This window comes from Sprattus sprattus, assembly GCF_963457725.1.
Source record: "Sprattus sprattus genome assembly, chromosome: 7".
Classification (NCBI taxonomy): Eukaryota; Metazoa; Chordata; class Actinopteri; order Clupeiformes; family Clupeidae; genus Sprattus; species Sprattus sprattus.
This window is the reverse complement of record NC_137926.1, coordinates 7,329,209-7,356,708: the sequence shown is the minus strand read 5'-3', so window position 1 is coordinate 7,356,708 and position 27,500 is coordinate 7,329,209. Positions and strand designations below refer to the sequence as shown.

The following is a 27,500-nucleotide window of genomic DNA, read 5'->3' as shown; positions in this document are numbered from 1 at the left end:
AGCCCTACTACACACACTGCCACACACTACACACACACACTACTTCACACTCACTTTCCTTGAGGTTGCACTCCATACACACTACACACTCACTGTCCTTGAGGTTGCTCTCCATACACACTACACACACTACTACACACTACACACATTGTGAAATTAACTGGCTGTTGTGCATAGCTTTTGTATGTTATTCACACATTTCAACAGCTCACTTACATCTGCATATAGGGACCAAGATTTAGGACCCTGTAAGAACATGGGTATCTATAATTCATGTTTTCCAGTGTGTGTGTGTCAAGCGTGTGTCAAGCATGTATAGTATTTGTGCTGGCTCAGCTGCTATGGTGATGGCATTTTTGCATGTGCAGTGATACCTTACCACTTCACCGTGACGACCAGTGATGAGCCTGATGCGGGGACCACCAGCCGTGCGTACGTCATCATCCATGGACGAGAGGAAGCCACAGAGCGGATGTGGCTGGACCTGCCCGAAGAAAAAAGCGGCTTCTTGCCTGAAGCTCTGGACAGCTTTCATTGCCATGGAAGTGATGTGGGAGACATCAAGAGAGTGGAGGCAAGATGGCCACACACACAGAAATACAAGAAGCCAAATTCATCCCAGAACGTCACTTTTATTATAAAAGCTGTATTGTTTAGATCTATGGTGCCTAGTGGCTACAGGGTCCCACTTCAAGTAAGCTAAATGCCATTACCATATTACCCCTTTGCAGAAGTTATCAGTTATCCGTTGGGTTTAGAGTTAAGAGTATAGATTAATGATATTTTTTACAGTACATCAGTTCCATAAAATACACAAATCAATCTTAATTAAAAAAAAAAAAAAAATGTAAAAGGATAATAAATCAAAACATTTCTGATAAAGTCAGTAGCACTAGTTCCTAATCTTTTTCAAACTAATTGTGTGTGTATGTTTGTGTGTGTATGTGTGTGCGTGTGTTTGCGTGCGTGTGTGTGTTTGCGTGTGTGCGTGTGTGTGTGTAGCTGGGTCACGATGGAGAAACTCCTGAGAGCTGCTGGCTGGTGCATGAGTTGTCAGTTGCCGTGCCAACTAAAGGGGTGAAGTTCGTTTTCCGCTGTAAGTGCTGGTTGGCCAAAGACCGTGGTGACGGTCTCACTACTACTGTGCTCAACGTCATGGATGCTGATGTCATCACCATAACACTGAAGGTAACACACACACACTTACACAAAAACACGTACACTGGTACAAAAACATAGACCAAGAACATAGATTTTTTTAAATGCCTATTCTGATTGATTGTTTCGGCCCTCAGGTCATCTATGAGATAACCGTGGTGACGGGTGATGTACAAAACGCAGGAACAGACACACACATTTACTTGACTATTTTTGGGGCCAATGGAAGTTCTGATGAGAAACTGCTGCCAAAAAACGAGGACAGGTGGTCACGCACACGCACACGCACACGCACACGCACACACACACGCACACGCAGTTGCTCTAAACCTCACAGAGTGTAATATTCACAGTGGGGCAGTGAAACTGTAATGGTGTAAATGCAATGTGTGTGTGTAGATTTGAACGGGGACAGTCGGACACGTTCACTCTCGAGGTTGAAGACATTGCTCCGCTGAAAAAGATGAGGGTCCGAGTGGATGGCTCTGGCAGCCGACCTGACTGGTTCTTGGAGAAGGTGTGTGTGTGTGTGTGTGTCTGTGTGTGTGTCTGTGTGTGTTTTCATGTGTAGGAGGAGGCTGCGTGTAAATGCAGTGTTGGATTCTGATGTATAAATGAAACAGCTTCACGCCTCTGTGGGCACAATCTTGGCTTCCCCTCCCCTCTCCCTGTGTTTTGCATTGACCCACGCCGCTTTGAGGTGTGTGTGTGTGTGTGTGTGTGTGTGTGTGTGTGTGTGTGTGTGTGTGTGTGTGTGTGTGTGTGTGTGTGTGTGTGTGTGTGTGTGTGGGTGTGTGTTTGTGTGTGTGTGTGTGTGTGTGTGTGTGTGTGTGTGTGTGTGTGTGTGTGTGTGTGTGTGTGTGTGTGTGACTGCGCTTTTTCCCTTTGGGTATTTCCAGGGCATTTTCTCTTCAATTATTCAGATCTTCATCTCTCTTTGAGCTGTGACTTTCCAAACAACAAATAAATGCCTATCGTTTTAAAACACATTATTGTAGATAAAAGAGTATAAAGCTGTGTGTGTGTGTGTGTGTGTGTGTGTGTGTGTGTGTGTGTGTGTGTGTGTGTGCATGCGTGTAGATTGCCCTGCGTAACCTGCAAAATGACGAGGTGGCAGAGTTCACATATTCTGAGTGGTTCTCAACCACCCTGGGCTCCAAGAAAAAGTTGATCTGTGAGATGCCTGCTGTCATAGACGAGGAAGAAATGGTGGACCTGACCAACTACATCATAAATGTCAAGACAGGCGACAAGATGGGTACACACATACAAACTACAAACACACACACACACACACTACAAACACACACACACACAACCTATGGTACACCCATGTACCACACCCTTGTACGTCGCTTTGGACAAAAGCGTCTCCTAAATGACTAAATGTAATTGTAAATGTAATGGTACACAATACCATACTTCTCTAGACTGTTGATGTAATGGGTATACACACAATGCGTATGGGTTAATATTGGATTTACACTCACTAAGATGTGACTGGCCACTGTTGTGACGTGCAGAGTTCGCAGCTTATCTTGTTTTGGTGTGTTTAGGTGGGGGGACAGATGCCAATGTGTGGTTGATAGTGTTCGGTGAGTTCGGAGACACAGGAACTCTGGCGCTCAAACACTCCAACAACAACAACAAGTTTGAACGCAAAACGGTGGACACCTTCAACTTCCCAGACAAGCTCAGCTTGGGAGACCTCTCCAAAATCCGGCTATGGCATGACAACGCAGGCGAGTCAAATATGCTCAACAAAACATCACGTATCTATACAAATCTGCAATCTAAAGATGTTAACAAAATAACACAAGACCACTCCTCTATATAGACCAATAGATAAATAATGACAGCGTACACTATGCATCATTATTTATGTGTGTGTAAATATGCATATGCATGGTTAAACGTGTGTGTGTGTGTGTGTGTATGTGTGTGTGTGTGTGTGTGTGTGTTTAGGCCCAGCTCCTGGCTGGTATGTTGACTACGTGGAAGTGCGAGATGACGTCCTTGATAAAAATTTCCGTTTTCCGTGCAACCGGTGGCTCGCCAAGAAAGAGGATGACGGACAGCTGATCCGAGAGCTGGGCTGCTCCAACAACGACGTTCTTGACCTCAATGAGAAAACCAGTGAGTGTGTGTCAGCCCCTGACTGGGGTATCACTGAACATGAACTGAGTTTTAGTAACACCATTTGACTATAATGTATGTCTGCTGAGAAATGGAAGTGTAAATATTCACAATACACCCTTCAGGTTAATGTCTGGTGAGCAGGACAGGGCACACGGCTGGCGGTCCTCTATGTATCTCTGTGTTGTGTTCGTTGTGCACTGACGAAGACCGTTTAACATTTTTTTTGTGTATGGTAGAATATGAAATCGTCACGGTGACCGCAGATACAGATGAGGCAGAGACGCGTGAGAATGTGTGGATGATCCTGGAGGGAAGAAAGGGACGTTCCAAAGAGTTGGTTCTAGAAAATTCAGCAAAGAAAAAGCGCTTCTTGCGGTAATACACTCTGCGTGCCTTTGTAAAGCCATTTAGAATGTACATGCTGTGTGTGTGCGAAGGCATCTTGACTTGCATGTCTCCAATTTTTATCGATGTGGTATATTTATTCGTATTTTATTTGTGTGCCCACACAGTGGCAGCACAGACAGGTTTGAGTTCTCCTCTAAGAATGTGGGTGACATCGCGGGCATCTGTGTCGGCCACATTCCTAAAGATGGGAAGAAGACAAAAACTGAAGCCTTCTGGCACGTGTTGGAAGTCATCATCACAGAGAAAGAGCTGAAAAACAAGTAGGTGGCCTTTGGATGGGCAAGAGTGAAACCACAAAAACAAGTACAGCAACACTAGGTTATGTAGCTCTGTGAGGCCAGAGTGGAGATATTTGTGTACATGGGTGTAATGACATCAACTGGCCTCTAGGGTTAAATTATGAGAGCTCTTTGCCGTGCAGTGGTCTTATGATTTTTTTATATACTTAAATATACTTGATAATACTTGTATATGTTTTGAACTTGAGTTTTTTTTTATTATTCCCATCTCTCTCTGTGTCCTTCAGGTATATATTCAACTGTAACGGTCAGATTCCCCTCTCCTCCAAACGTGACGACCCTCTGACGTTCGAGTGCGCCAAAATCGTGGAGAGCTTCGCCTCGAAAGCCCGCAGCCTCATCCCAGTCAGGTACGAGATCATCGTGATGACAGCCGACGAGAAGGAGGCGGGCACGGATGCCAACGTCTTCATCACGCTCTTCGGCTCCAACGGGGACTCGGGTTGCCGGGCCCTGCGCCAGCGCTGGCGGAACCTCTTCGAGCGCGGCCACACCGAGCACTTCACCCTGGAGCTGCTGGACATGGGCGACCTCACCCACATCATCGTGGAGCACGACGGGAAGGGCTACAGCTCCAGCTGGCTGCTGGACCGTGTGGAGGTCACCAACACCTCCAACGCCGTCACCACCAGCTTCATTTGCGGGATGTGGCTGGACAAGAATCGGGCGGACGGACAGACACGCCGAGTGCTCTACCCCAAATACTGACACGCCCGTGCACACACACACACACACACACACACACACACACACACACACACACACACATACACACACACACACACACACACACACACACACACACACACCAGTCCCAAATACTGACACGCCCGCACACACACCAGTCCCAAAATCGAATGAAAACTGAAATACTGACATTACAAAAAATGACAAGATGTTCCAAAATGCTGCACCTGTGACTCAGAATCCTATGAGCACGCGCAGACACGAATGCGTGGATGATGGGAGCTTAACATCCTGAAACAGGGTGAAGTTGAGCTCCTTAAAGTGCCTTACACATACTGTACATTCCTAATGGCTGTGCTAACTACTGTTGTTCCCATGATTCAGCAGCCTAGGAGAGCATGGGCCAATGAGTGAGCTGTTTTCTTCAGTGCTTCAAATAGGTGTCTGCTAACTGAAAATGGAAATGTTCCCCAACTGCCGTTTGTTGCCATTCCACGACCCTTCACTCGTTTCATTGTGCCTCCCTTAGACAGGGAGTTTTTCAGGCATGGGCAAAAATGACACAGGAAACATCATCTCTCCAATCTAAAATTACCTCAAAAATAACCCTGATAAAACTGGCCCAAATGAAGGGCTCTGGGAATCCTCTACAAGGATAGCACTGTCTGTCTCCCCACCTCCCCCGTCTCCACAGTCTGTCTCCCCATCTTCCCATCTCCACAGTCTGTCTCCCCACCTTCCTCTCTCCACAGTCTGTCTCCCCATCTTCCCATCTCCACAGTCTGTCTCCCCACCTTCCTCTCTCCACAGTCTGTCTCCCCATCTTCCCATCTCCAGTCTGTCTCACCACCTTCCTCTCTCCACAGTCTGTCTCACCACCTTCCTCTCTCCACAGTCTGTTTCACAACCTTCCTCTCTCCACAGTCTGTCTCACCTCCTTCCTCTCTCCACAGCACTGTCTCACCCCCTTCCTCTCTCCACAGCACTGTCTCACCTTCTTCCTCTCTCAAAAGCACTGTCTCACCTTACTAACAGATAGACAGTCTTAACACAAAAAACCTCCCTGACCAATAGACTCTCAGCTGAGGGTTACCGGACTTACATCAGAGTAAAAACTGAATGCCAGATATGGACCAGCAGTGCCCGGCCAAACAGACACACCACTGCAGAGCCACCGCCGGTTTAGAAGCTACACGCCCGTCAGAAGTGTGTGTGTGTGTGTAGAAAACCACCGCAGGTTTAGAAGCTACACGCCTGTCATGAGTATGTGTGTGTAGAAAACCAACACAGGTTTAGAAGCTACCGGCCCGTCAGAAGTGTGTGTGTGTGTGTAGAAAACCAACACAGGTTTAGAAGCTACACGCCGTCATGAGTGTGTGTGTGTAGAACAGCAGAGGGCCCATGATAAACTGAATGTTGTGACGGTCTGCATGTCTGCATGAGCGGCTGTAAGGAATAAAGGAGTGACCCATCTTTACCCTGGGTCATTTTATTTCACCGGTGTCTTGACTCGCCTCGTCTGTCCTCAAACAGGAGGGATGCAGTACCAATGGACCTGAAGGCTGATGAGAGGCTTGGCAATATATTCATTGTAGTGACAGGCTGGCAGTTTGTGATACATTTGTTAGGAAGTACATGGGATGTGTGCAGAGGAAACAGAGGTTACCTTACCTAAACATGAGAATACTGACCAGCTCAAAGTTTACTGTTCAAACTAAAAGCTGAAGTTCCTTAGAAACTTTGAGAAGAATGTGTTGTTCTGACAGTCATTATCTTCAGTGAAGTTTGTTAAGAGTGTTTGTATGTAGAACTTTGCTGAAATACCATGTAAGCTGCATCACACACACACACATACACACAAACACGAAGAGATCAAGATACATTCTTTAAATAACTATTAATTTATTTTAAAATAGTTTCATTTCTCTCTACATCATATTTGTCATTTGAAGGAAGTCTGGCTTGCAAAAGCAAGAGAATATTATAAACATTCCTCCCAACACTGACAAAGGGGAAGGAGCAGAGGGACGGGGGGGGGGGGGGGGGGAGCCACAGGGAGAGACGCTCCTTCAGAGTCAGTGGTGGATGTCACATGTGTGTGTGTGTGTGTGTGTGTGTGTGAGAGAGAGAGAGGCTTGATGCTGTAACACACGTCATGTATAAGAGATCAGATGCAGATGTCTATGAGGTGGTCAGTAGGTTTCACACACACAGGATCGACTCGGGCTGGCCAGCCAAAGCAGGTTAATGTGTCACTTCAGCACATCTAAGAAATACCACATGAAATGTGACTTCATGTAAACAGGAATATCTCTCAAGAAAGACTTTGACCACATAAATAAATATTGCTGCCCTGTGGGAAACACTGCCGTACGATAACACATGTATGCGGGCGTGTGTGTGTGTGTGTGTGTCTGTGGCCAAGTTGATGTGGTACCAGTGTTTCTCAATCCCTCCTTTAGAGGTCCACCGTTCCTCCTCTTCCTTTTCTCATACCCCATCAGAGCTTGGCTGTTGCCAGCCAATCACGGTGCAGGGTCACAAAATATTGAGTGTGAAGGACTGAATACTCTTACACATACATATAGGTGAAGGAAACAAATAAAACAATTTTGGGATGTCAGCACTAACACTGACATACAAGTCAAGGAGTGGTGGATGTGTCCTAAAGATAGTTCTGCCCTTTTTGTTGTTAAACTTAAAAGGCTCCTAAACTTGCAGTGATTCTGTAATTCTGTAAAGTGATGATGAAGAACTTCCAGATGTTCGTGTTCATTTTATAGCTTTGTACCAGGTGTTTTATTGGACTTGCTTGAATTTTTGGGCCTTGATGTAAAAAAAAATGCTCTGGACACCTTTAGAAACTGTGACTTTTCACGGTCCCGTCAGTCACAACAACAAAAACGGCACAATAAATCACTTTTAGAAGGTCTGTGGGGGATCAGAATGAAAACATGATGGGACTGTGGACAAAGCATGGGGGACACATAAGTTTATGTCTGAGTGACCGGTACCCACAAGCGTAACAGGAACACACATGAAACAAGTACACATAAATCAGGATTTTCACATAAGCAGGTGCAAGTATTTGCATTGCAACCCCTATTTAGCAACCACACACACACACACACACACACAGAGATAAGGCAAAATAGTGCCTTCCATGAGAATTGACATGAAAAAAAAAAAAAAAAAATGAAATGATTGGATGTTGAAGTGCTTTCTGGCTGGTTTAGCTTCTCTGAATGATTCAAAAAAAAAAAAAGATCCACATCCTTATTTTCCACTTCCATTGAGCTTCCCGCTGCAGACACACAGAGCTATCTGTACAGGTGAGACCTCTGGAAGTCCAAATGCAGCTCTCCCCTCTAATGCTGCAGCAGTATTCATACAGTGACGTGGTCATGTGATCTAGCATCAACATAACACACAGTCTTTAAGCAAACTAAACGTGTCCGTTCACCATCGGAGGCAGAATAAAAGGCAAAAAAGCCCCATGGAAGCTTGGCATCCAACATGTTCAGCTAGACAGCTGGCTGTCTAATCGTTAGAGCCCGTCAAAACTATGCCTAATATGACTGTAACAGTGTGAGTACCAGGAAAATAGAACATAATTTAAAAAGGGGCAAATAATCTGGTTAGTGATCTCCAGGGCTAGAGCAACAGGCACCTGTGCTTCAGGAGCAAGTGCCCATGTGTGAGTGAGAGAGAGTGTGTGTGTGTGTGTGTGTGTGTGAGTGAATGTGTGTGAATGTAATCGTTGAGTCACACTTGAAACCCATTCAGGTTCTTTTGGATGAGAACAAGCTGAAACCTCCCTTACAGGTAACAGGATCGCGTGTGTACGAGTGACCATGATTGTGAAGTCATGATTGTGAAGTCATGATTGTGAAGTCCTTAAAGTGCAGCAGCGACTACCAAAGTTCATCGTCATGAGCCTCTGCATTCCAAACACCTCGTGCAGCAGCTTCTTTAAGAGTACATATCCTTTTCCCTCTGTCTCTCTCACAGACGCACATACACACACACACTCACAAAGTAACATACATTCCTCAGGCAGCAGCTTCTTATGGGGCCCTCACTCAGTCTCACACACACACACACACACACACACACAATCATATTGCTTATTAGCTAAGACCTGACACGGGTAAAAAGGAAGATAAGGAGGATGCAGGCTAGTATTGATCAGTGCACACACCTCAAAGCGTCTATGTGTAAGTGTGTGTGTCTATGTTCCATGTGTGTTTTATATGTAGTGTGTGGACCCATTACAATCTATGGGACTATACAAACATTGTGGGTTTAACTGCAGGTGATGGTGTACAGGGACGTGTGTGTGTGTGTGTGTGTGTGTGTTACAGCAGGTTTCTATGTGTTTGAGGGTGTCTGTTACAGTAGGTATAAGGATGTGTGTGTGTGTGTGTGTGTCTGCATGTGTGTGTGTGTGTGTGTGTGTGTGTGTGTTTGTCACAGCAGGTATCTCTGTCTGTCCTCCTCCAGTGTCAAATCCACCACTTCTGAGGGCGGCGCCCATCCGGACTGGCTGGGGTTTGTGTTCCATGTGGGCTTGGCCCCCCCAGTCTTCCAGGAGGACAGAGACTTGATGACGCCTCCACGAGGGAACCTGCAGCCACAGCGGGGAAGATGATATGTAAAATATGTCATGTATAAAACAGTGTTGAAATATTGCTCAAGCTGATGGTAGCAGTGGCTAACTAGGCACCCTAAGAAATCACTAAATCCTCACGGGTCCTATGCAATAAACCTTGTGTTCGACAGCGCACCCGTTTTAAAAATCTGCATGGTAAAAAAATGCATTGGTTGTAAATTATATTTCTTCAGGCTCCAATAATCTCATGCATACACAAATGTTATGACCAAAAATAAAGACATTTAAAGAAGTGACTACTAAAAATCACAAGGTAATAGTCATTTGCATGAATCAGTATTAGACGGACACCACTTTGACAGAGCACTGCATATGACTGAGTGTGCAGTAGAAATGTAGGAATTACAAGTTCCTATAACTGTTCCATACCCTCTTATATGTTATTAGTTTTTGCTTTTATCCCTCATTAAGGTTTCCAAGGTTACGCATTTCATTTCTGTGTTTGTGTACCTGGGATTCTCCTGAACGCCGACAATCTCCACTTCGCTGTCTGAGGAGGGTCGACTAACCTTAGGAGGCTTTGCCTCGGCCTCACCTGTAACAAGCAGACCATTACATGATGTTTACACTTATTATGTACAGATATTAAACTTCATCTCCATACCATAGGGCTTTGCTGTTGGAACAGTGCAAAATAAACAGCAGTACTGTTCATTCATGTAGCTTTGTTTAATTCAATGCACAAAAAAAGATGATCTCTGGGGTTTATATTTGGTATTTAGGCTGAGACTGCCAATATATGTAAATAAGCTATGCTTTATTGATAATTTGAGTATGACGATATATGTATATAAGCTATGCTTTGTGATTATTTGAGACTGACAATATATGTATATAAGCTATGCTTTATTGATAATTTGAGTATGACGATATATGTATACAAGCTATGCTTTGTGATTATTTGAGACTGACAATATATGTATATAAGCTATGATTTATTTATGATTTGAGAATGACGATATATGTATAAGCTATGCTTTGTGATTATTTGAGACTGACAATATATGTATATAAGCTATGATTTATTTATGATTTGAGAATGACGATATATGTATAAGCTATGCTTTGTGATTATTTGAGACTGCCAATATATGTATATAAGCTATGATTTATTTATGATTTGAGAATGACGATATATGTATAAGCTATGCTTTGTGATGATTTGAGACTGCCAATATATGTATATAAGCTATGATTTATTTATGATTTGAGAATGACGATATATGTATAAGCTATGCTTTGTGATGATTTGAGACTGCCAATATATGTATATAAGCTATGATTTATTTATGATTTGAGAATGACGATATATGTATAAGCTATGCTTTGTGATGATTTGAGACTGCCAATATATGTATATAAGCTCTGATTTATTGACTTATTACTAAGACTATGGGTTGTTTCTGTTCCCCTACTCTTCTACTGCTCATCAATCGTTTTGAACAATGACAAAACAGGTATAGTTTGCATGGCGATGTGCCATTTACGTCTGACAAAACGGTAAAGTATACCACATCTACTGGCAAAGTCAGATTTTGAGGCACCTGTGAGACCAAAGCTAGGTTCGTTCAATCACATACACGACGTGATGAAACACAAAACACCTTCACCAATGACAAGAGGTCTGAATGCAATTTTTTTTTTTTTTATGCCCAAAACTTTTTACGCAAACATGTCTGGCAACAGGTTACTTTTCATGGTACGCGGTCGCCATGGGAACCGACCTGAGGGGGGCAGTGAGTGGGGGGGTGCGGATGGAAGCTCCTTCTCGGAGTGGGTATCTGACAGGTCATAATGCCCCAACACCTCTGGGCCAACTGCACAAACAAACACAAAATACTAATCAACACAAAAGCTACGCTCAAAAAGTATGTGTGTGATGAGCTAAATCTCTGACAGCAGATATTACAGACTACACTTTCCGCACTATACTTAGCAAGCTAACAAACAAACGAGGGATGCAAAGTGGGCTTACAAATTGAAAACTTGTGATCATTGAAACAAGATTGAAAAAGAATTACCAGATAAACTGGAAAATCTGATCGATTTCACAAAAATGGAAAAGGATACAGGACCAAGATCGGTGACCAACTAAAAATCAATCAAAAACACAATTGCAGCAGTTATCAGGAGGTAGAGAACGAGCCATGACACCACTTATCAGAGCCACAGTGGCCACCCTACACCACAGACAGTGCGCTACTAACACAACCTAATCCTGAAAAACAAATAGGCCAGTGCTTCAGATTACAGTGCTAGGGGTTATCAATGGAAATCTGAGTTTGGGTGACAGCTCAGACTGTTCAAAAGACATTGCATGACATCAACCTCTATGGACGGCATCCAAGAAAGAAAGAAAAACAATTGCTTGCTCTTCGGCATAAAAATGCAAGATTAAACTTAGTGAACACAGTGAACCTGGACAGGACTGCCACAGTGAATGCATAGTGAACCTGGACAGGACTGCCACAGGGAATGCGTAGTCCTGACAGTGAAGCACGGCGGTGGGAGTGTGATACGGTGTTTCAAAAGGTGTTGGCGTGAACGTTTAAAAGATGGCATCATGGATGCCTGTGGCTGTACCAAAATGTTGGCTGACAAGAGGAGTCCCAATCTCCAGGGGCTTGCCAGAGGAGGAAGCTCCAACATAACGATCCAAAGCACACTGCCTAAATCAAGCAAGAGTTTATTAAAGAAGAAAAGTAGAACACAACCCCCTCCAGCAAAGAGCAGCCGAACAAAATTGTCTCTGAAAAATGGCAGGAGGATGGAGTGTCATGAAATATAAAAGGAGGACATACAAACTATTCAAACAAACTAAAGATTTGAATCTCAGCCATAAAAGGTGGACTGACTTTTGTTGCATTGAGTTCCTAATGTGGGGATTGTATTTTTTGAAGTAATGCAATTCAAATTTTGAATCATTTGAGTGATACTGCACAAGGGTCAACATCATTTTAGAAAACTTCACTTTCCTTGACGTTTTTGATATAAAGTCATGGCGTACATGAGAAGAACTGAATCTGATAATCACAGGTTTCCCCTTGGTTAAACCTCAGTTGTTAATCCCGATAGCTCTACACAGACTAATTTATGGTCGTCCCTATTCGCAGACACGCAGAGCTCTCTGCATCTTTGCGAACCCCCTCCGAGCACCTCTCCGTGAAGTGACGTACACCTCCAAAATATTTTAACTGTCCGCCGAAACGACGGAGACGGCAGAGCTGTGTTTACCTTGTGGGTAGTAGCATGCTAACATAAGATAGCTGGCTCAGACACCTCGCAAATCACCTTAGACGTATTTTTCAGTTACAATAACAGGGTTTTTACATTGCAGTGTTTATTTTTGGGTAACTTTAAACATTACATTTTTTATGTAAAAATACAACCATCTATTCTACAGAGTATGGTCCGCCATTTTTTTTTTTTTTTTTTTTCCAGGATCGCAATTTGATTGGCTGGAAAAAAAGATTGTGCCCCGTACTGTTATGGCGGTGAATTGCTTTGCGACACTCTCCAACCGACGGAGAACTTTGAAAGGTTCACAACTGCGTTGAAGCGACTGCGTGACTGACCACATAGTAAAGCAGTCCTAAAAGCATATCTCTGCCTTACCTCAAATTATTAGTAGCTACGCCACAAGCTAACTTAAAGGGTTGCCAATCTTACTCTTATGGTTAAAAGCAAATCAATAGTCCGAAATGTACGCGACCCAGATGTGATCATGCACAAAGTAATATATAGTTGCAATGGTCCAACTAATGCCTGGGGTTCAAGTTAGATTTTCTGTTGAATTTGTTAATTTAGACAGCGGATATATATTGGTTTGATCCAATTTTCCTGGCCCAAGCTAATAACTCTTGATTTCCATGTCCATAAAAACATGCTGTTCTTGAGGTAAACCACCATCTATTACTAGTTAATATTTACTCAAATAAACATTGTGCATTTTAGCTGCTCTTTTAGTCATCATCGTATGACTCTTTGTAAAAAGGTTTTGCTATTAAGATGACCTAATTGCAAATCGTGTGCATTATAGTGCGACTCACCTCAGACAACAGTCCCAAGTGTTGGCACAGCATGGCTGACAGACTTTAATCCATTTCAATCTAATTATCCGTGTCTAGCCGCCTGTTGACCTGTCAGACACATTACTCCCAGATTACTTCCCAGTTCCGACATAAGGAGGCAAAGCATTGACATACACACTCGACTATTTAACCTGCCCCAAGCAAGAGACCATGTATTCTGTGCTGCCAAAAGCAATTCAGTTCTCCGCATGCTATATTTTCGCCATTTCACTCAACAAACAAGGAAATGTTACACTTGATCAAACAGAACACACATCATTTGCATACTGTCCTATCAGGTGCTCGACACACAGAGGCATATTAGAGCACATGTGCAGATTAGTCTCCTACATAATACTCTACAAAACCCACACCAGGCTGGCTTGACTTCAGTTAACTGGTACCAACAATCTTCTCTGTTCCACATGAAGAATAAACTAGCCACTTTAAGTGGGCTAACAAAATAGGATTTTATCGATTTGTGTAATAATTCATTAATAATTAACTGTTTTCTTCTGGTATTCTAACGATTTCCCCTACCCAACTATTTCCAACAGGAAAGTCTGATAGGGCAGAAAAAAAAAAAAAATCACAGAACATCTCCTGACCGCAGCCTTGATACTGGGATCAGTGCATCCCTACATACAAAAGGCACCACCTTAGTGTGAGAGAGCACTTTTTATAGGCCAAATTGAGCCCTCAGGTCTCCGTGATTTCCAAAAGCATTTAATAAACTTTACAAACTAACAACCTGGCAGAAGTGCATTTGAAATTAAGTGTTTACATGTCATCATTGGATTTATTTAACATTCATTTACAACACTTTTGCATTTGAATTTTAGTATTGTTTCAGAGAGATTTTAAGGCAAAATTAATTTTGAAAGTAGACCAAACCATGCAAGAGAAACAGAGGGAAACGTGTTGTAGCTTGTCGTACCAACATCTTATGGCTGATTGGTTTGAAATTAGGTAAATTGCTTCTACATGCACCTCTGAATACCGTTAATAAATAACATATAGGCTAAATGTACAAAGTAGGCTAAAACCTTAGCTATAGGCTACAGGCTAATATATAAGAACAAGGACATACAAAATGTGTGTGGGTTACAAAAAGTGTAGTTGGTTGTTACGTTTCCTGCTCAGTTTCTCAACCCACAACCCATGCAACCCCCCACCCCCACACTTTGAGTATCACTGCTTTAATACCAAAAGAGCAGGATTACTTGTAGAATCTTCATTAAGGATATACAATGACAGAAAAGCTCATGTCTTGTTTCACTACAGAACAGCCCTTGAAAACACACTCACACAGAGGTTAACTCTTCCTTGTATGTATTTAATGTAAACAGGCATTCGAATAGACAGGCACTCTAGTTTAAAGATATTTGACGTTGACAAGCAGTTAGAGAGATACCCTAAGCTCCCTGTTAAAGGTGTTAAGACAGCCTAATGTTTGTTAGCACTTAGAAAGTAGTCTTGCACTCAGTCCATTCATACAAACATACAAACAAACAAACAAACAAACAAACAAACAAACAAACAAAAAAAACATAGTAAAGCAACTTTCATAGCTTAAGCATTTTTAAAATAGACTGGTCATTTGTTAAAGAGTGAATATTCAAATGGTCACTTGGTAGGCGTGCATGTACTGTCTGAGTATCTAAAAGACAAATGTAAATAGTAAACGGTACAGCAAATGTGTTTACCTCATTCATCAGTTTAGCGTGGTTGTTTGTGTACATAAATGCTAACTCCGTGAACGAGTGAAAGTCAAGCTAAGCTGGTTTGTTCTGTTTTTGTCACATGCAGGTTACCAGTTACAGCAGAGGAACATCGGACATACAACTCAAACCAAAAACAATCAAAAGAACATACCTAACGACAAACCAATTCAGAATCTGACCCGTTATTAAAAGCACACTGTCAACGTAAAAACAAACAATTTCTTCAAACTAAATCTAAAATCTAAAAGCAACCCTGAGACGTTGCTGGGCAATTCCTGGGCAATCAGTGGGTTCCAGTGTTTAAGTGGCACGATAGCGTAGCATTGCTGGCGTACTGTAGTAAGAAGATCTGTTTTTGTTAGTTTTTTTTGTCAGCGACGCCGTGCACAAGTTAACAAAAAAGTCAGAAGCTCCTGAGTACCTCAAAGGCACATGCTCTCAGAGAGGGGTTGGGGGGAGGGGGGGGGGGGGGGGGGGGGGGGGGGCAAGAAAGAAACATCTCAAGATGGTGGACAGGGCAGAGGTTGCGATGTGGGTAATAGAGAGATTCAAGAGCAAGGAAGAGACAGAAAAAGAAAGAGAGGTGGAGGATAAAGTTGGGAGGCAGAGAGAATGTGGGGGGGGAAGAGTCCTCCTCTATACATTCAGCAGGTTGGGGTCAACAGAATCGGGGGCTCCGGTGCACGTGGCGTTTTGCGTGGGGAAGGTAGCGTTTACGCTGGCGCTCAGCTGGGCCATGCGCCAGGCTGCCATCGTCTCCTGGGACTCGGACGAGGGCAGGAAGGAACTCTGACGGCCGCGCCCGCCTCCCTGCTCGCTCTCCGATTGGTCGCTGTCCGAGTGGAGGCGGGCCAGGCGATCCATCCACACGCGGAAGTGCTCCTCCGTCTGCCGCTGCATGACGGCGAATCGGGTCAGCGCCTCCTCCAAGACTCCGCCCAGTCCGGTGCTGGTGGCTCCGCCCTCAGCCAGGAGGCTCCTACCGTGGGACGCTGCCCGGGAATATTCTGTCCGACGGCGACGGCGAGCTTAAAGACATCGGCCAAGCCGAGAAAGACACGTCACACGTCACGAGCACACACACACAGACGGACACATGCGAAACGGACGGAGGTCATGCTATGATTTTGCGTGGGTCACAAAAGATTTAATGGATAATGATTCCCGCCAAGACGACGGTGGCTCAAACTAAACAGGGACATGCTGTAGACAAATGCCAAAACTGTACACAGGAGAACAATCTTATGGACAAATCTCTGGTCAAGCAGAACTTTTACCAACAACAGCTCTGAACTTTTACTCTCACTAAAATGTGTTTACAATTATTTTGATTACTCTATGGCTTTGTGAACATGCTTGTGACCATGCAAAGAATATTAGCTACGCTACTCAGACTAGCTCAATCTACAAAACAACCAGACTTCACCCTATCTGATTTAGGGAAATATCCTAAAGGAAATAAAATCAGTACAATAGCTTTGGGAGAATGGCTTAAAACAAATTCAGTTCACCACATAACTGTTTACCCTTTCTATGCTTTTATTATAAAGTAGCAGTTAGACGGGTCACAACACTACGGTTCCAATATTTTCACAGGGTTTTCTAACCTGAAGCACAACGCTATATAGTGACTATGCGGTTTTGCCAAAACTAGTCTCAACCAGCTTATAGCCAACCCTGACATACCTTGCAGGCACCAAACACAACACACTTGGCACTGGTGTAAGCTAGCTAGCTTGCTAAATGATGTATTTTGCTTATACATTTTTTGATGTGCCGTCCTGTGACCATCATGATATTTTCCCAGCTGGAGCCCTGGATCAAGACACCCCACAGGGTATAGCCTGGGCAGCCAGTGGAAAAGGCAGATGCGTTATCTCTTATTTGAGGGGGGTCATAAACACCAGTTCCCGACAAAACCTAAAACCTGCAGGGGTCATAATGTTGTTTGAACCAGTGGACTTTAACCAGCCCCCATATTGATGTATGGAATTTTTCAATCTTACATTGAGTGCTTCTGCAGAGGATGGTTCAAAGTAGCAGTGACTCAGACCAACGCAGCGATCACAGAGTGGGTTGTCTTTAGGCTTCACTGCACTGACTGGACTAGCTGCATGGATGACTTGCGTCTGATGGGTACATAAATTAACCCTGGAAAACCCTTCGAGTTCTAAGTGCCGATGAAGGGCTTTGAGTATGGACTGACCCCCAAGTATACTCTCTGGCTCCATATGAGACATGTCAGCTAAATGAGCTGTGTGTCTCAAACATTATTTTTGCAAGAATGTAGTTGTATTATTGGATATTCTAAATCTACTGAGAATTATCTTTAAATTAAGGGGTCAGTTGTTTCATTCTGGTGCCGCCAACCCAGAGAAATGAGTGACAATGTTAAAGGCATCATCTATTCATCTTTTTCATTCTTTTTAAAGCTTTCATTACTGGGATTCCGCTCGATACGCGTAATGGATATGCTACCAGCATAAGCTGTAGCAAAGAACAACAAACGTGGTTCTTAACCTTATTGGAGGTACTGAACCCTGCAAGCTTCATCAGTGCATTCGCCGAACCCTTCGTAATTTGAAAAATAAAATATGATTTCTTCAAAACGTAGGTATATATAAAAACGGCCCGACAATGCTAATGTGAACCGGGCTATACTGTGTGTGTCTTGACCCCTGCCGAACCCCCCGAGAGTGACTCAACGAACCCCTGGGGTTCGATCGAACCCAGGTTAAGAACCACTGGTGTAAAGGGTGGCTGAGACATGAAAAAAAAAAAGATATTGAGCTGAAAAAAAAAAATTCTCATTGTACACCACGTTCATTTCCTGAGACGAGAACAAACTCTTTGGCCAATCAAGGAGCTTCTTTTTTTAAATTGTCCAATCCCCGGGAAGAATTTAAGTCCCTGACGAAAGTATGCGTCCTTTGTTTACCGTTTGTAGACCTTTTGAAAAGCTCTCCCGAAGGCAACAATCTTATTTTTCTTCCAACTCAGAGTGAGTATTCATGAGGAGCTCTTCAAGAGGTTAATGGCTCTCTCCTAAATTAATGATCTGACCGAGGAAATCAGAAACTTTTGGTGAAGTGTTTTGAACAAAAAACATATCCATTTCCTTGACAAAACTTAACCACATAGGCCTAAACACTTATTGAGCCTACAATGTCATATGTATAGGTTGTTTAACAGTACAATATTTTGTGATGATACATTATAGATTAAGGAATGTATCTTCGGCAGAATCTGGAAAACGATAATTTGGTAATTTTTTGAGGCACTCTCATTTCAAATTGCTCTCTCTGTGACGCCTCAAATAACATTACTAAAACTATGTTCTAGTATGATCTACAATGCCTGTGCATTACAATAAGCAAACAGGTGATGTTGATCATTCAAATTTCCCACTGGTAATCCATTATAAATCTAAAAAAAATAAACAATTTTCTTATGGGAGAGGAGAGTACATTGTGAAAAGAAACACAAATGTTCAAGACTGCCATCCCATGGAATAGGTATGCATACAAGTTTGTGTGTTATGTTAAAGCAAGATCAGGATGGAAAAGCATACCAAAAAAAAAAACTTACAAACGGCTAGGGAGGCCTTCAAGCATGGGTTCCCCTTGTTTACTGGTAACAAATCATTACCTCAGAAAAACACTACGAATTTAGTTTCTGTGTGTCGTGTCGTACTGTATGCTGCGGTCTGTCTTTATACACTAAAAAACATTTCATGAAAATAACTAAACAAAATGGTACTTAAACTATGACATTCAGGCCTGACTGATATCAGAGATGCCTTTTAGATGAAATATGTGACTCGTTGAAAAGGACACTTGATAGACTTAACAACATCAAAGGCAGCTTTGAGGAGGCAGCTGATTTGCCTGGAAATCAGCCATGCTTCAGCCTGTCTCCATCAACACTGGCACTTGTCAGCCTGACGGTAGCCGTCAGGCCAATTGAACTTGATTGAGCACGACTGAGTACTCTCAGCATCAGAGCTGCTAACTTCACTGGACAAGAGGCCACAGCCAGACAATGAAGCAGACAGCCTTGAGCTATGCTAGTTTTTTTCCATTGCCAGCTTGATGTGTAAATGGCCTAAGGCTAACAGCAACTCAATAGTGAACACTAGCTATATGCCACTTCAGTGTATGATAAGGTCATCATGTCAACAATTGGTAATCAAAAAGCGTATTGACATTTGATAAACAAAGTGCCACACAAACAAGGCTCTATGCAGAGCAGCTGCACTCCCGAGATATTAAACACAACAAGAACTTCTAACTCAGCACTCACAAAAACAAAAACAACTTCACAATTTCCCCAATTTGTAAAATAGACTCAACTAAATCTAAAAGGCAAGAAAATGATTGACATGTATTTGCTTTTTCAGGCCAGGCATGGCCGTAGGAAAGCTGTCCAATTATCACTACCCTCCACTGTGAGTTCCCAGAATTATAATATTTCTTTTAGAAACCAATAGAGCACACCCTCCCTTTCACTTTCTTGGGCAAGATCTAGACTTGTTTACCTCTGTCTCATTGCTGGGTATAATATCTTTAGGACATGGCCAGAGTTTGGAAAATTCATCTATATTTGTGCACAATGACATTATAACATAGCCTATTCTAACTTTCCCTTCATTGACTGTGCACTAAAAATGCAGCTAAATTGCTACAGATTTTTTTTGTGTGTGTGAGGATGCTATTAACAGGAGCGTGTGCAGGTGCATGTGTAGGTGTCCACATGGCATTACCTGGTGCGTGTGAATTGATGCCGGCACCGTGCTCATTATCTGAGGATGATGACGATGACGACGATGATGACGACTGTGCGGTGATGTCGCTGTCAGACGTGCTGCTGTCCTGCAGCAGGTCCGGCTTGCGCCGCGCCGCCGCCTCCCTTTTCTGTCTGCGCATGCGCATGCGCTCCTTCTGCAACCGGCTGCGGTGGCCCCGGACCCGCACGCGCCCGTTGGCTTGCCGCTCTTGGCACCGGTTCTTCTTGGCCGCCATGGTGGCGTTGGAGGTGTCGCTCTCTGAGTGCGAGCGGCGGGACTTCCTGCCTGTCACCGCCGTGTCCCCGGCGACGACCGCGCCGGTGCCAAGAGCACGCTTGCCTTCCTCCGCAGACGACTGCGTGTCCGAGTCGCCCAGGTGACCGGAGGAGGACGGGGACAGCAGGCAGGGGGAGGAGTCGCTCTCGTCGTGCGCTCGCGGCCTCGTGCTGCCGCTGGTGTTCTGGGGTTTGAGGTCCTTGAGCAGGCACGGCATCGACAGGAGTCCGGCCGAGCAGCTCTCCGAGAGAGTGTCCCCTGCTGCCGACGCATCCTCGCCCAGCGGAGAGCTGGTGGTCTCGGACTTCACAGCCGTCTCCTCCGTGCTGCACTCTGGAAGTGTCTCCGCATCCTTCTCCTGACTGGCCATCCTCGACGGGGTGCGGGGTAGGGTCTCAGAGACAGGCTCTTGGTGGTGCGAGCTTGCCTGCCAAACAGATCATCAGATCTTATTAGTACGCCTCAAAGACAGACACCACGTATATTCGGCACATTCTGCACTTTGCACAGAGTTATGTTGTGTACTAAACATTAAAACAAATCCCAGAGTCACGAGCGTATAGACAGGGGCTATATGCTACATTAAAGTTAACAACACACATACATTTACAGGCCTATTGGTTTTTTTATACTATACACACACATCAAAATCCCCCCTCAAATGTGAAGTTTAGAGACATGGGCCTTACACCCACCCACCATGCTAGCACCATCATTAGAGTTGAACCTGTCTTGTTACTAGGAAGATCTCCCTCCAACACTATAGCTGCATACCTTTTAAAACTATGCAAGATAAAGTTGAGAGGTACAATTACAATCGGTTCCCGTAGGATACTGCATAGGATATCCAAGAAAAACATGCATCTCCTCACGAGTCTAGACACTGCACTAGATAATCAGGGTCTGAAAATACATACTATTCTTGGACTTCTGTCTCCCTCCAGTGGCTAGCCTTGATCTAGTAGTTAACATTGGAGACTCCTGTCAAGCCTGTACTTGAGACGAAACAACTGCTGCTTGACCTCCAAAGCATCAAACGTGCTTAAGTACTTTTAGACTTCACAAAGGCAATGTCTAGCCTACATGGACACAAGTGAGCCCAATACAATTCACATTCGCCTAAAAGAGCCCACTAAATATCAGCAGTAATAACTTGTGTTTTGCACTAAACAAAAGCAGTGGATGTCTGATCCATAGATGCAGAATAAAAACAGACGGGAGATCCTCTAACAAGGGTAAACCATGTGTAAAGTAATGCAACACTTACAGTAGTTCACTAGCCTACACAATATCAATGCATGTATTATGGACACACATGTTTGAGACACCTGTCAACACAAAAACATCTACTATTTATACATTCAAATGCCAACACAGAACTATACGATAGAGAACTGCAACACCTACATTGCGTACCTATGATGAAATAACCTATCCAAGTTCATCTAGTGCACAATTTAAGTGGTCTGACAGGTGTTTTGGCCTATTAGTGTTGAAATGAAAATAAGCACGTGTACTTCAAGAAACCAGAGACTGTCCCAAAACAGTACATTGAGGAATGAAAGCAGGTACGCATGTTACCTGCATGTGGTTAGTCTATGACTTCACTTACACTGGCACAGAGGCCTAGAAGTTGCAAATCTAAATCCTGCCTTGTGGTGCAATGCAGAAAAGCAGAAACAGGACAGGGAGGGAGAGAGAGAGAGAGAGAAACAAAACTACGACACCGAGGCAAGTTCATCTTGTGAGGTGAGTCTTTGGATGCTCCCGAATCAATTCCCTGAGAGAATGACCCTCCAAGGCTAACTGCCTTAAATGGAATACTGTGCCACAGATGGCTGGGCACACAGGGACGAGACACATGCAGTAGTGTAGTGCCACCCAGTACTCATCCTGTAGACACAGGGACGAGACAGATGCAGAGGGCAGTGCCACCCAGCACTCATCCTGTAGACACAGGGACGAGACAGATGCCGTGGGCAGTGCCACCCAGCACTCAACCTGTAGACACAGGGACGAGACAGATGCAGTAGTGTAGTGCCACCCAGCACTCAACCTGTAGACACAGGGACGAGACAGACAGATGTGGTAGTGCAGTGCCACCCAGCACTCATCCTGTAGACACAGGGACGAGACAGATGCTGTGGGCAGTGCCACCCAGCACTCATCCTGTAGACACAGGGACGAGACAGATGCAGAGGGCAGTGCCACCCAGCACTCAACCTGTAGACTGCCTGTCTTTCACAGAGCTGAACAACAACAACCTCATTACACAACACCTCTTTCTGCCAGTGCAAGCCCTCTGGGGCATATGACTCAAGTGCCAACTGTGCCTGGTTAGGGAGGCAGATTGACAGGAAATAGTAGATTAAGACAATGTCTAAGCATCAATCGTGCCATATCACTGTCAGTCGCCTGTCATCAATCCAGTTAGGGAATGATCAGGAAACATTCCAGTCTTATTGGTTGCAAAAGGACAATTTAAACTCACATTAGGGAGAGTAAACACTGTCAAGACTCAATCAGTGTTTGCATCCTTGCAGGCTTTCACTGTGTGGTGCAGTATTCAGTGTAAGAGAGGAAGCTATCATTTGTTTATAACAGATATGGTAGATACACAATAGAGCATGTCTCAGCACAGAACTTCACACAAGAATCCAACTGCAATGTTAAGATGAAGACTTAAGTAATACCACAATGGTACCTGGCAGTTGAATCTGCAGCCTACAACAGAACCAACAGACACCATGCATACCGTTCAATCCTTCAAAGAGGATACAAAGAAGGGTGGCATTAATATGCGCACAAAGAGCAGTCACTATTGGGATTCAAACAGCACCAACACATAGACAACTGTCAAGAGTGTAAACTCCATGTACTCCAAGAGAGCTGCATCAAAACGACTGGTATTCTATGATACTTCATATCATAAGAGAATCCAATAAGAGTGTATATAGCGCATTTCAATCTCAAGATCACTTTTAAATTAGGCTACTTAGTGTGGTTTACTAATTATCAACAACAGGCTTAAGGTACCTGGCCGCTGCAGGTCATGAGGTCGACTACCAAGAGAGTGATCTGTCAAGCTCAGTCTACATCCTCCTCCCGCTGCTGCTACAGTTCATGTATATGTAGGAGAGGTGACAGGGTATCCCAACTCGCCCATTAGGTCGTCGGTTACCTCAACATTATACCTCGGCTGAGCGTTGGTGGTAGCCGTATTACAGTTCAAGAAGGCCAGACTCGAATACCGAATGTCGTGACCTGTAAACACTATCGCCAGACGCACATCACTCAGGTCTGCACGCGAACTTGTTCCGAGACGCGCTCATGTTGCAGACGGGACCTTGCCGCGAGCAGCACGTTGTAACTCAAGCCAACTCAAACTCAAGCGCCGAGCCAGAGCACTACATAGAGGTTATGCACCATGCAACGTACATTAGAGGCGCGAGTTTAACGGAGAGGCAAAGGGAAAGGTTGGGCTTAGTGCACGTTAAATGATAAGTAAACTAACGCTTTAATGGCGATGTCTTTGGCCAAAATACGGTCGAAACTGGTAACAAGTTAGACAAACCAGCATATACAGGCATAAATTGCACTCTACGTAGGTTATAGACTAGCTATGCAACAGTTCCCTCCACCTTACCATATGTACAACTAGCTACTTCGCACTCCCAAAGCCCATGTTCCTTACTGGCTAGCTAGCTAGCTAGCATGCTAGTCTTCAGCGGCCTTGGAGTAACACTTAGCTGACGATAACCAAATATCTACTACACCACTTTGAAATCTAGAGCCCGGTTCCAACTCAGATTACTACAGCGAGTCAGATGAAGGCCCCGTTATTGGGCTCAATCAAGAAACTTGGTGTAAAAACTCTGTACAATGACCACTTGTCGGTGATTGAGAAATACTTCCAAAATGGAAGGCTAGCAATGGAAGGAAATCACTGGCAAATATAGGTTCCCAGCTAGCTCTGCTAGCCAGCTAACTAGGTGGTTAGCATCCATAGCAATGATTATTAGCCAGCTTACCTGGGAAATAAAAAAGCCCTCAAGTGTCTAAACTCTTCACCATCCTACTGGATCTTCTCCTTTCGCACAAACATCAAACATAAAGATTGCATAAGCCAGTTGCAATCACAGCCTTAAGTTTTTAAGTTTTTCACAGACTCCTTCGAACACCGTCTCACTTTGGTCAATTCAAAATGTCCCCACTAGCCGGAGTTTGAGTCATTTTTATTTACGTAACTTCCTGTTAGTGTAGCCAACAATAAATAGAGAGCACTCCTTGTGGGCCGGCGAGGAGCTGTCTACTTCAAGATAATTGTCGTACATTCGAACATTTTTAAAAAGCCCTTATTATTGTATGGTGGTCTGATATAAAAACAGGGACATAAATCAAAGGGGTAAGATACAGTTCACTGACAGAACTTTCAAAAAACTTGATCCACATCAGCATTATACTTCACTTTGAAGAAACACATCTAGGAACAAATTAACCATAACATCTTTCCCTGTTTCGCCAATCCAATAACTAAGTTATTTTGTGTGAACAATAACCTAGAGATCCTATTTATCTGTGCCTCAGAATCCTTAAGGTCTAGTGCTCACTTAGCAATGTCTGAAAATCTCTGTAATGCATTCCATGTTGATCAGGAAAGCCCTAGAAAAATTAATGTTCACATAAAGATGATGCTTTCGATTGCACGTGTGTGTTTGTGTGTGTGGCAGGTGTGTAATAGAGAGGAGCAGCAGTGTGATACAGTGCATGCATTTGAACTGGTGGATGGTGCAGGCTTACATAGAAATCCACTTTAATATCTCAAATTATGCAAACCTTTTATTCAAGTCACTCTATAGCATCCATTTCCAAGACTCATATTAAAACAGTGACATTAGCCAAATAAGACTTAACTTCACATTAATTACTCTTAAAACACAGTACAGTCTCTTTATAACAGAATTAACAACGAACATATACACAACTCACTGTTTCATCCTCAGAGTTAGACAAATGTGTCACACCAGTTCAGTGAGTTAAATCCACCTGGCTCATTTTTAATTTAAGTGGATGTAGTATTTGTACTGCATATTTGTGGTTTGTATCATGTGACATAGAACAAGAAATGGTACTGTAACTGGTAAATTGACCACATAGTCTTTATGCGTGTTTAACCTACTAACTCCAGATAAGCCCTGCTTGTGCCTTTCAAACACTCCACTGTGAGAGTAGTGTCCAGTTTTCTTAACTGGCCTTCAGCACAGCTACGTGTCCACCGGGATGCTTTGACTTCATGCTTCCAAAGTGCCTGATGGAAAAGTTTAGGGGAGGGGGGGAAAAAACAAAAAACTGTAAACTTTAGTTTTTTTGGTAAATTTCTCTGTTTCTCTCTATCTTGTTCTACATGTCTTGCTGTGTCAATCCCTTATTTATTTTACCTCCAGGAGTTATTTTCATGCTCATAGGCCTCCATAGTCTTGTGATTAGAGACTCCATCAGATCCTCCCACAGCCAGCAGCAAGTCATTGAACACCAACAATGACACCTAGCACACACACACACACACACACACACACACACACACACACACACACACACACACACACACACACACACACACACACACACGAACATGTTAACTCACCAGTCCATTCCAGAGTATTGTAAACCTGTGGGGTTTCATTCATTTCAGTGCAGAGAACAAATGTATACACACATGTCACAATCTTACTAACCTGGCATCGCTTGTTATTCATAGGTCTAACAGGGGTCCAGCGGAGGGACTCAGAGTCATACTTCTCACCCGTCTTGAGTGGCAGGCCCAGGTCATCCCGCCCCCCTACCACGTAGATCCGACCCAGAAACACGGCACTACCAGCTCCCTCACGTGGGGTCCTGAGTGGGGGGCACAGAGCCCAGCATCCGTCTGATGGATTGAAGCGTTCCACTGCCACACACACACAGAGAAAACAGACACATGTAGCACCGACATGTACACATGCAGAGCCCAGCATACGTCTGATGGGTTGAAGCGTTCCACTGCCACACACACAGAAAACAGACACATGTAGCACCGACATGTACACATGCAGAGCCCAGCAGCCGTCTGATGGATTGAAGCGTTCCACTGCCACACACACACAGAAAACAGACACGTGTAGCACCGACATGTACACATGCAGAGCCCAGCATACGTCTGATGGATAGAAGCGTTCCACTGCCACACACACACAGAAAACAGACACATGTGGCACATGATAATGATAATAATAATGCATTTTATTTGTAACGTACTCTTCATTCGAAAGAATCTCAGAGTGCCAATGTGTGTGTGCCAACCTTCGTGTGTGTCAACATGTACACATGCACACACAAAGGTTCATGACAAGCTTTCATGTGTGCACCGACACACATTCCTACAAATTTACAAATTACAGCTAATTACAAAGTAACCTATTCTGAATTACTGAGTTGCATGTGAGTATTGCTTCTGTGTCTCTGTCTCTCTCTGAAATGTCTTAAATATAGGAATAGGATGTTTGTATGTATCTGCACCTGAATCAAGGGTTGTGTTCCCGTCAGTTCCACCTATGACATAGAGCTGTCCATTCATAACCACAGCTGTAGCCCCACCCCTCTTGTGCTGCAAAGGTGCCAGCTTAGACCAGGCGTTACGGGAGGGATCGTACCTGAACGCATAAACAGACACAGACACAGTAAAAGGCCACACATTTGACCTTCAAGTTAAGCTCAGCTAACCGTAGGTGTACCCATAATAAACTACAAAAAGGAAGAGTCTACATTTTGTCCTCTGTGTTTGTGTTTTTATTTTGCGATGAGGAAGGCCAAGGGCTCGGGTAGAGAGGCACCCGGCCATACTAGGGCATCTGGTTGCCTCTGTGGCAGGGGGATGCCAAGAATGGGTTCCATGTTGGTTGGTTCATGCTCATCCCCTTTGCACCATTTTGTGAATTTGGTCAGATCCAGTGGCAATTATCAGCAAGGAGCAACGTGAAGCCTTTCTAGTGAAAGAAAATTAAGAACTTTTTACATATTCACGACTTTCAGAACTACACAGAAAGCTGAACTAATTCTACAGGTAGTGTGTGTGTGTGTGTGTGTGTGTGTGTGTGTGTGTGTGTGTGAGTGTGTGTGTGCGTGTGTGTGTGTGTGTGTGTGTGTGTATTACCTTTCTACTGAATTGAGGTACGTGTGTCCGTCAAAGCCTCCAATGCATACTAGACATCCGTCCATCTCACAAACACACACTCTACTTCTTGG

The 27,500-nt window shown here is 43.9% G+C and overlaps 3 protein-coding genes across 6 annotated transcripts in view; 1 reads left to right on the top strand and 2 right to left on the bottom strand.

Moving 5' to 3' along the window:
- loxhd1a (lipoxygenase homology PLAT domains 1a) overlaps positions 1–4,712 on the top strand; it is a gene marked incomplete at both ends in the record, with an annotated part of 37,269 nt that extends 32,557 nt beyond the window's left edge. Inside the window, 10 exons of the mRNA XM_080842599.1 lie at positions 369–574; positions 1,003–1,188; positions 1,296–1,423; positions 1,558–1,675; positions 2,239–2,416; positions 2,715–2,900; positions 3,124–3,294; positions 3,534–3,672; positions 3,810–3,965; positions 4,232–4,712. Coding sequence (XP_080698725.1) covers positions 369–574; positions 1,003–1,188; positions 1,296–1,423; positions 1,558–1,675; positions 2,239–2,416; positions 2,715–2,900; positions 3,124–3,294; positions 3,534–3,672; positions 3,810–3,965; positions 4,232–4,712 — 1,949 coding nt within the window. The remainder of the gene's footprint in view (positions 1–368; positions 575–1,002; positions 1,189–1,295; positions 1,424–1,557; positions 1,676–2,238; positions 2,417–2,714; positions 2,901–3,123; positions 3,295–3,533; positions 3,673–3,809; positions 3,966–4,231) is intronic.
- A 1,861-nt stretch (positions 4,713–6,573) lies between these two features.
- ark2n (arkadia (rnf111) N-terminal like PKA signaling regulator 2n) lies at positions 6,574–24,418 on the bottom strand. Of its 3 annotated transcripts, XM_080842463.1 has the most exons (5): positions 24,251–24,418; positions 19,920–20,646; positions 11,088–11,180; positions 9,814–9,898; positions 6,574–9,318 (listed from the first exon to the last, which is right to left on the bottom strand). In XM_080842463.1, the coding sequence occupies exons 2-5, from the start codon at positions 20,587–20,589 to the stop codon at positions 9,162–9,164; spliced, it is 1,005 nt and encodes a 334-aa protein (XP_080698589.1). In that variant the 5' UTR covers positions 20,590–20,646; positions 24,251–24,418; the 3' UTR covers positions 6,574–9,161. The 3 variants fall into 3 exon arrangements, with proteins under 3 accessions (XP_080698589.1, XP_080698590.1, XP_080698588.1); XM_080842464.1 differs by lacking the exon at positions 11,088–11,180; XM_080842462.1 differs by lacking the exons at positions 6,574–9,318; positions 9,814–9,898; positions 11,088–11,180 and adding an exon at positions 15,626–16,185.
- An 815-nt stretch (positions 24,419–25,233) lies between these two features.
- Positions 25,234–27,500, bottom strand: part of LOC308367999 (uncharacterized protein) — a 4,123-nt gene continuing 1,856 nt past the window's right edge. The window contains exons 4-8 of one of the 2 annotated variants that reach the window (XM_080842032.1): positions 27,409–27,500; positions 26,775–26,908; positions 25,955–26,166; positions 25,658–25,764; positions 25,234–25,527 (exon numbers count right to left, since the gene is read on the bottom strand). The exon at positions 27,409–27,500 is cut by the window's right edge and continues 52 nt beyond it. In XM_080842032.1, the coding sequence (XP_080698158.1) occupies positions 25,464–25,527; positions 25,658–25,764; positions 25,955–26,166; positions 26,775–26,908; positions 27,409–27,500 (609 nt within the window). In that variant the 3' untranslated portion in view covers positions 25,234–25,463. The remainder of the gene's footprint in view (positions 25,528–25,657; positions 25,765–25,954; positions 26,167–26,774; positions 26,909–27,408) is intronic. The other variant, XM_080842033.1, reaches the window with a different exon arrangement.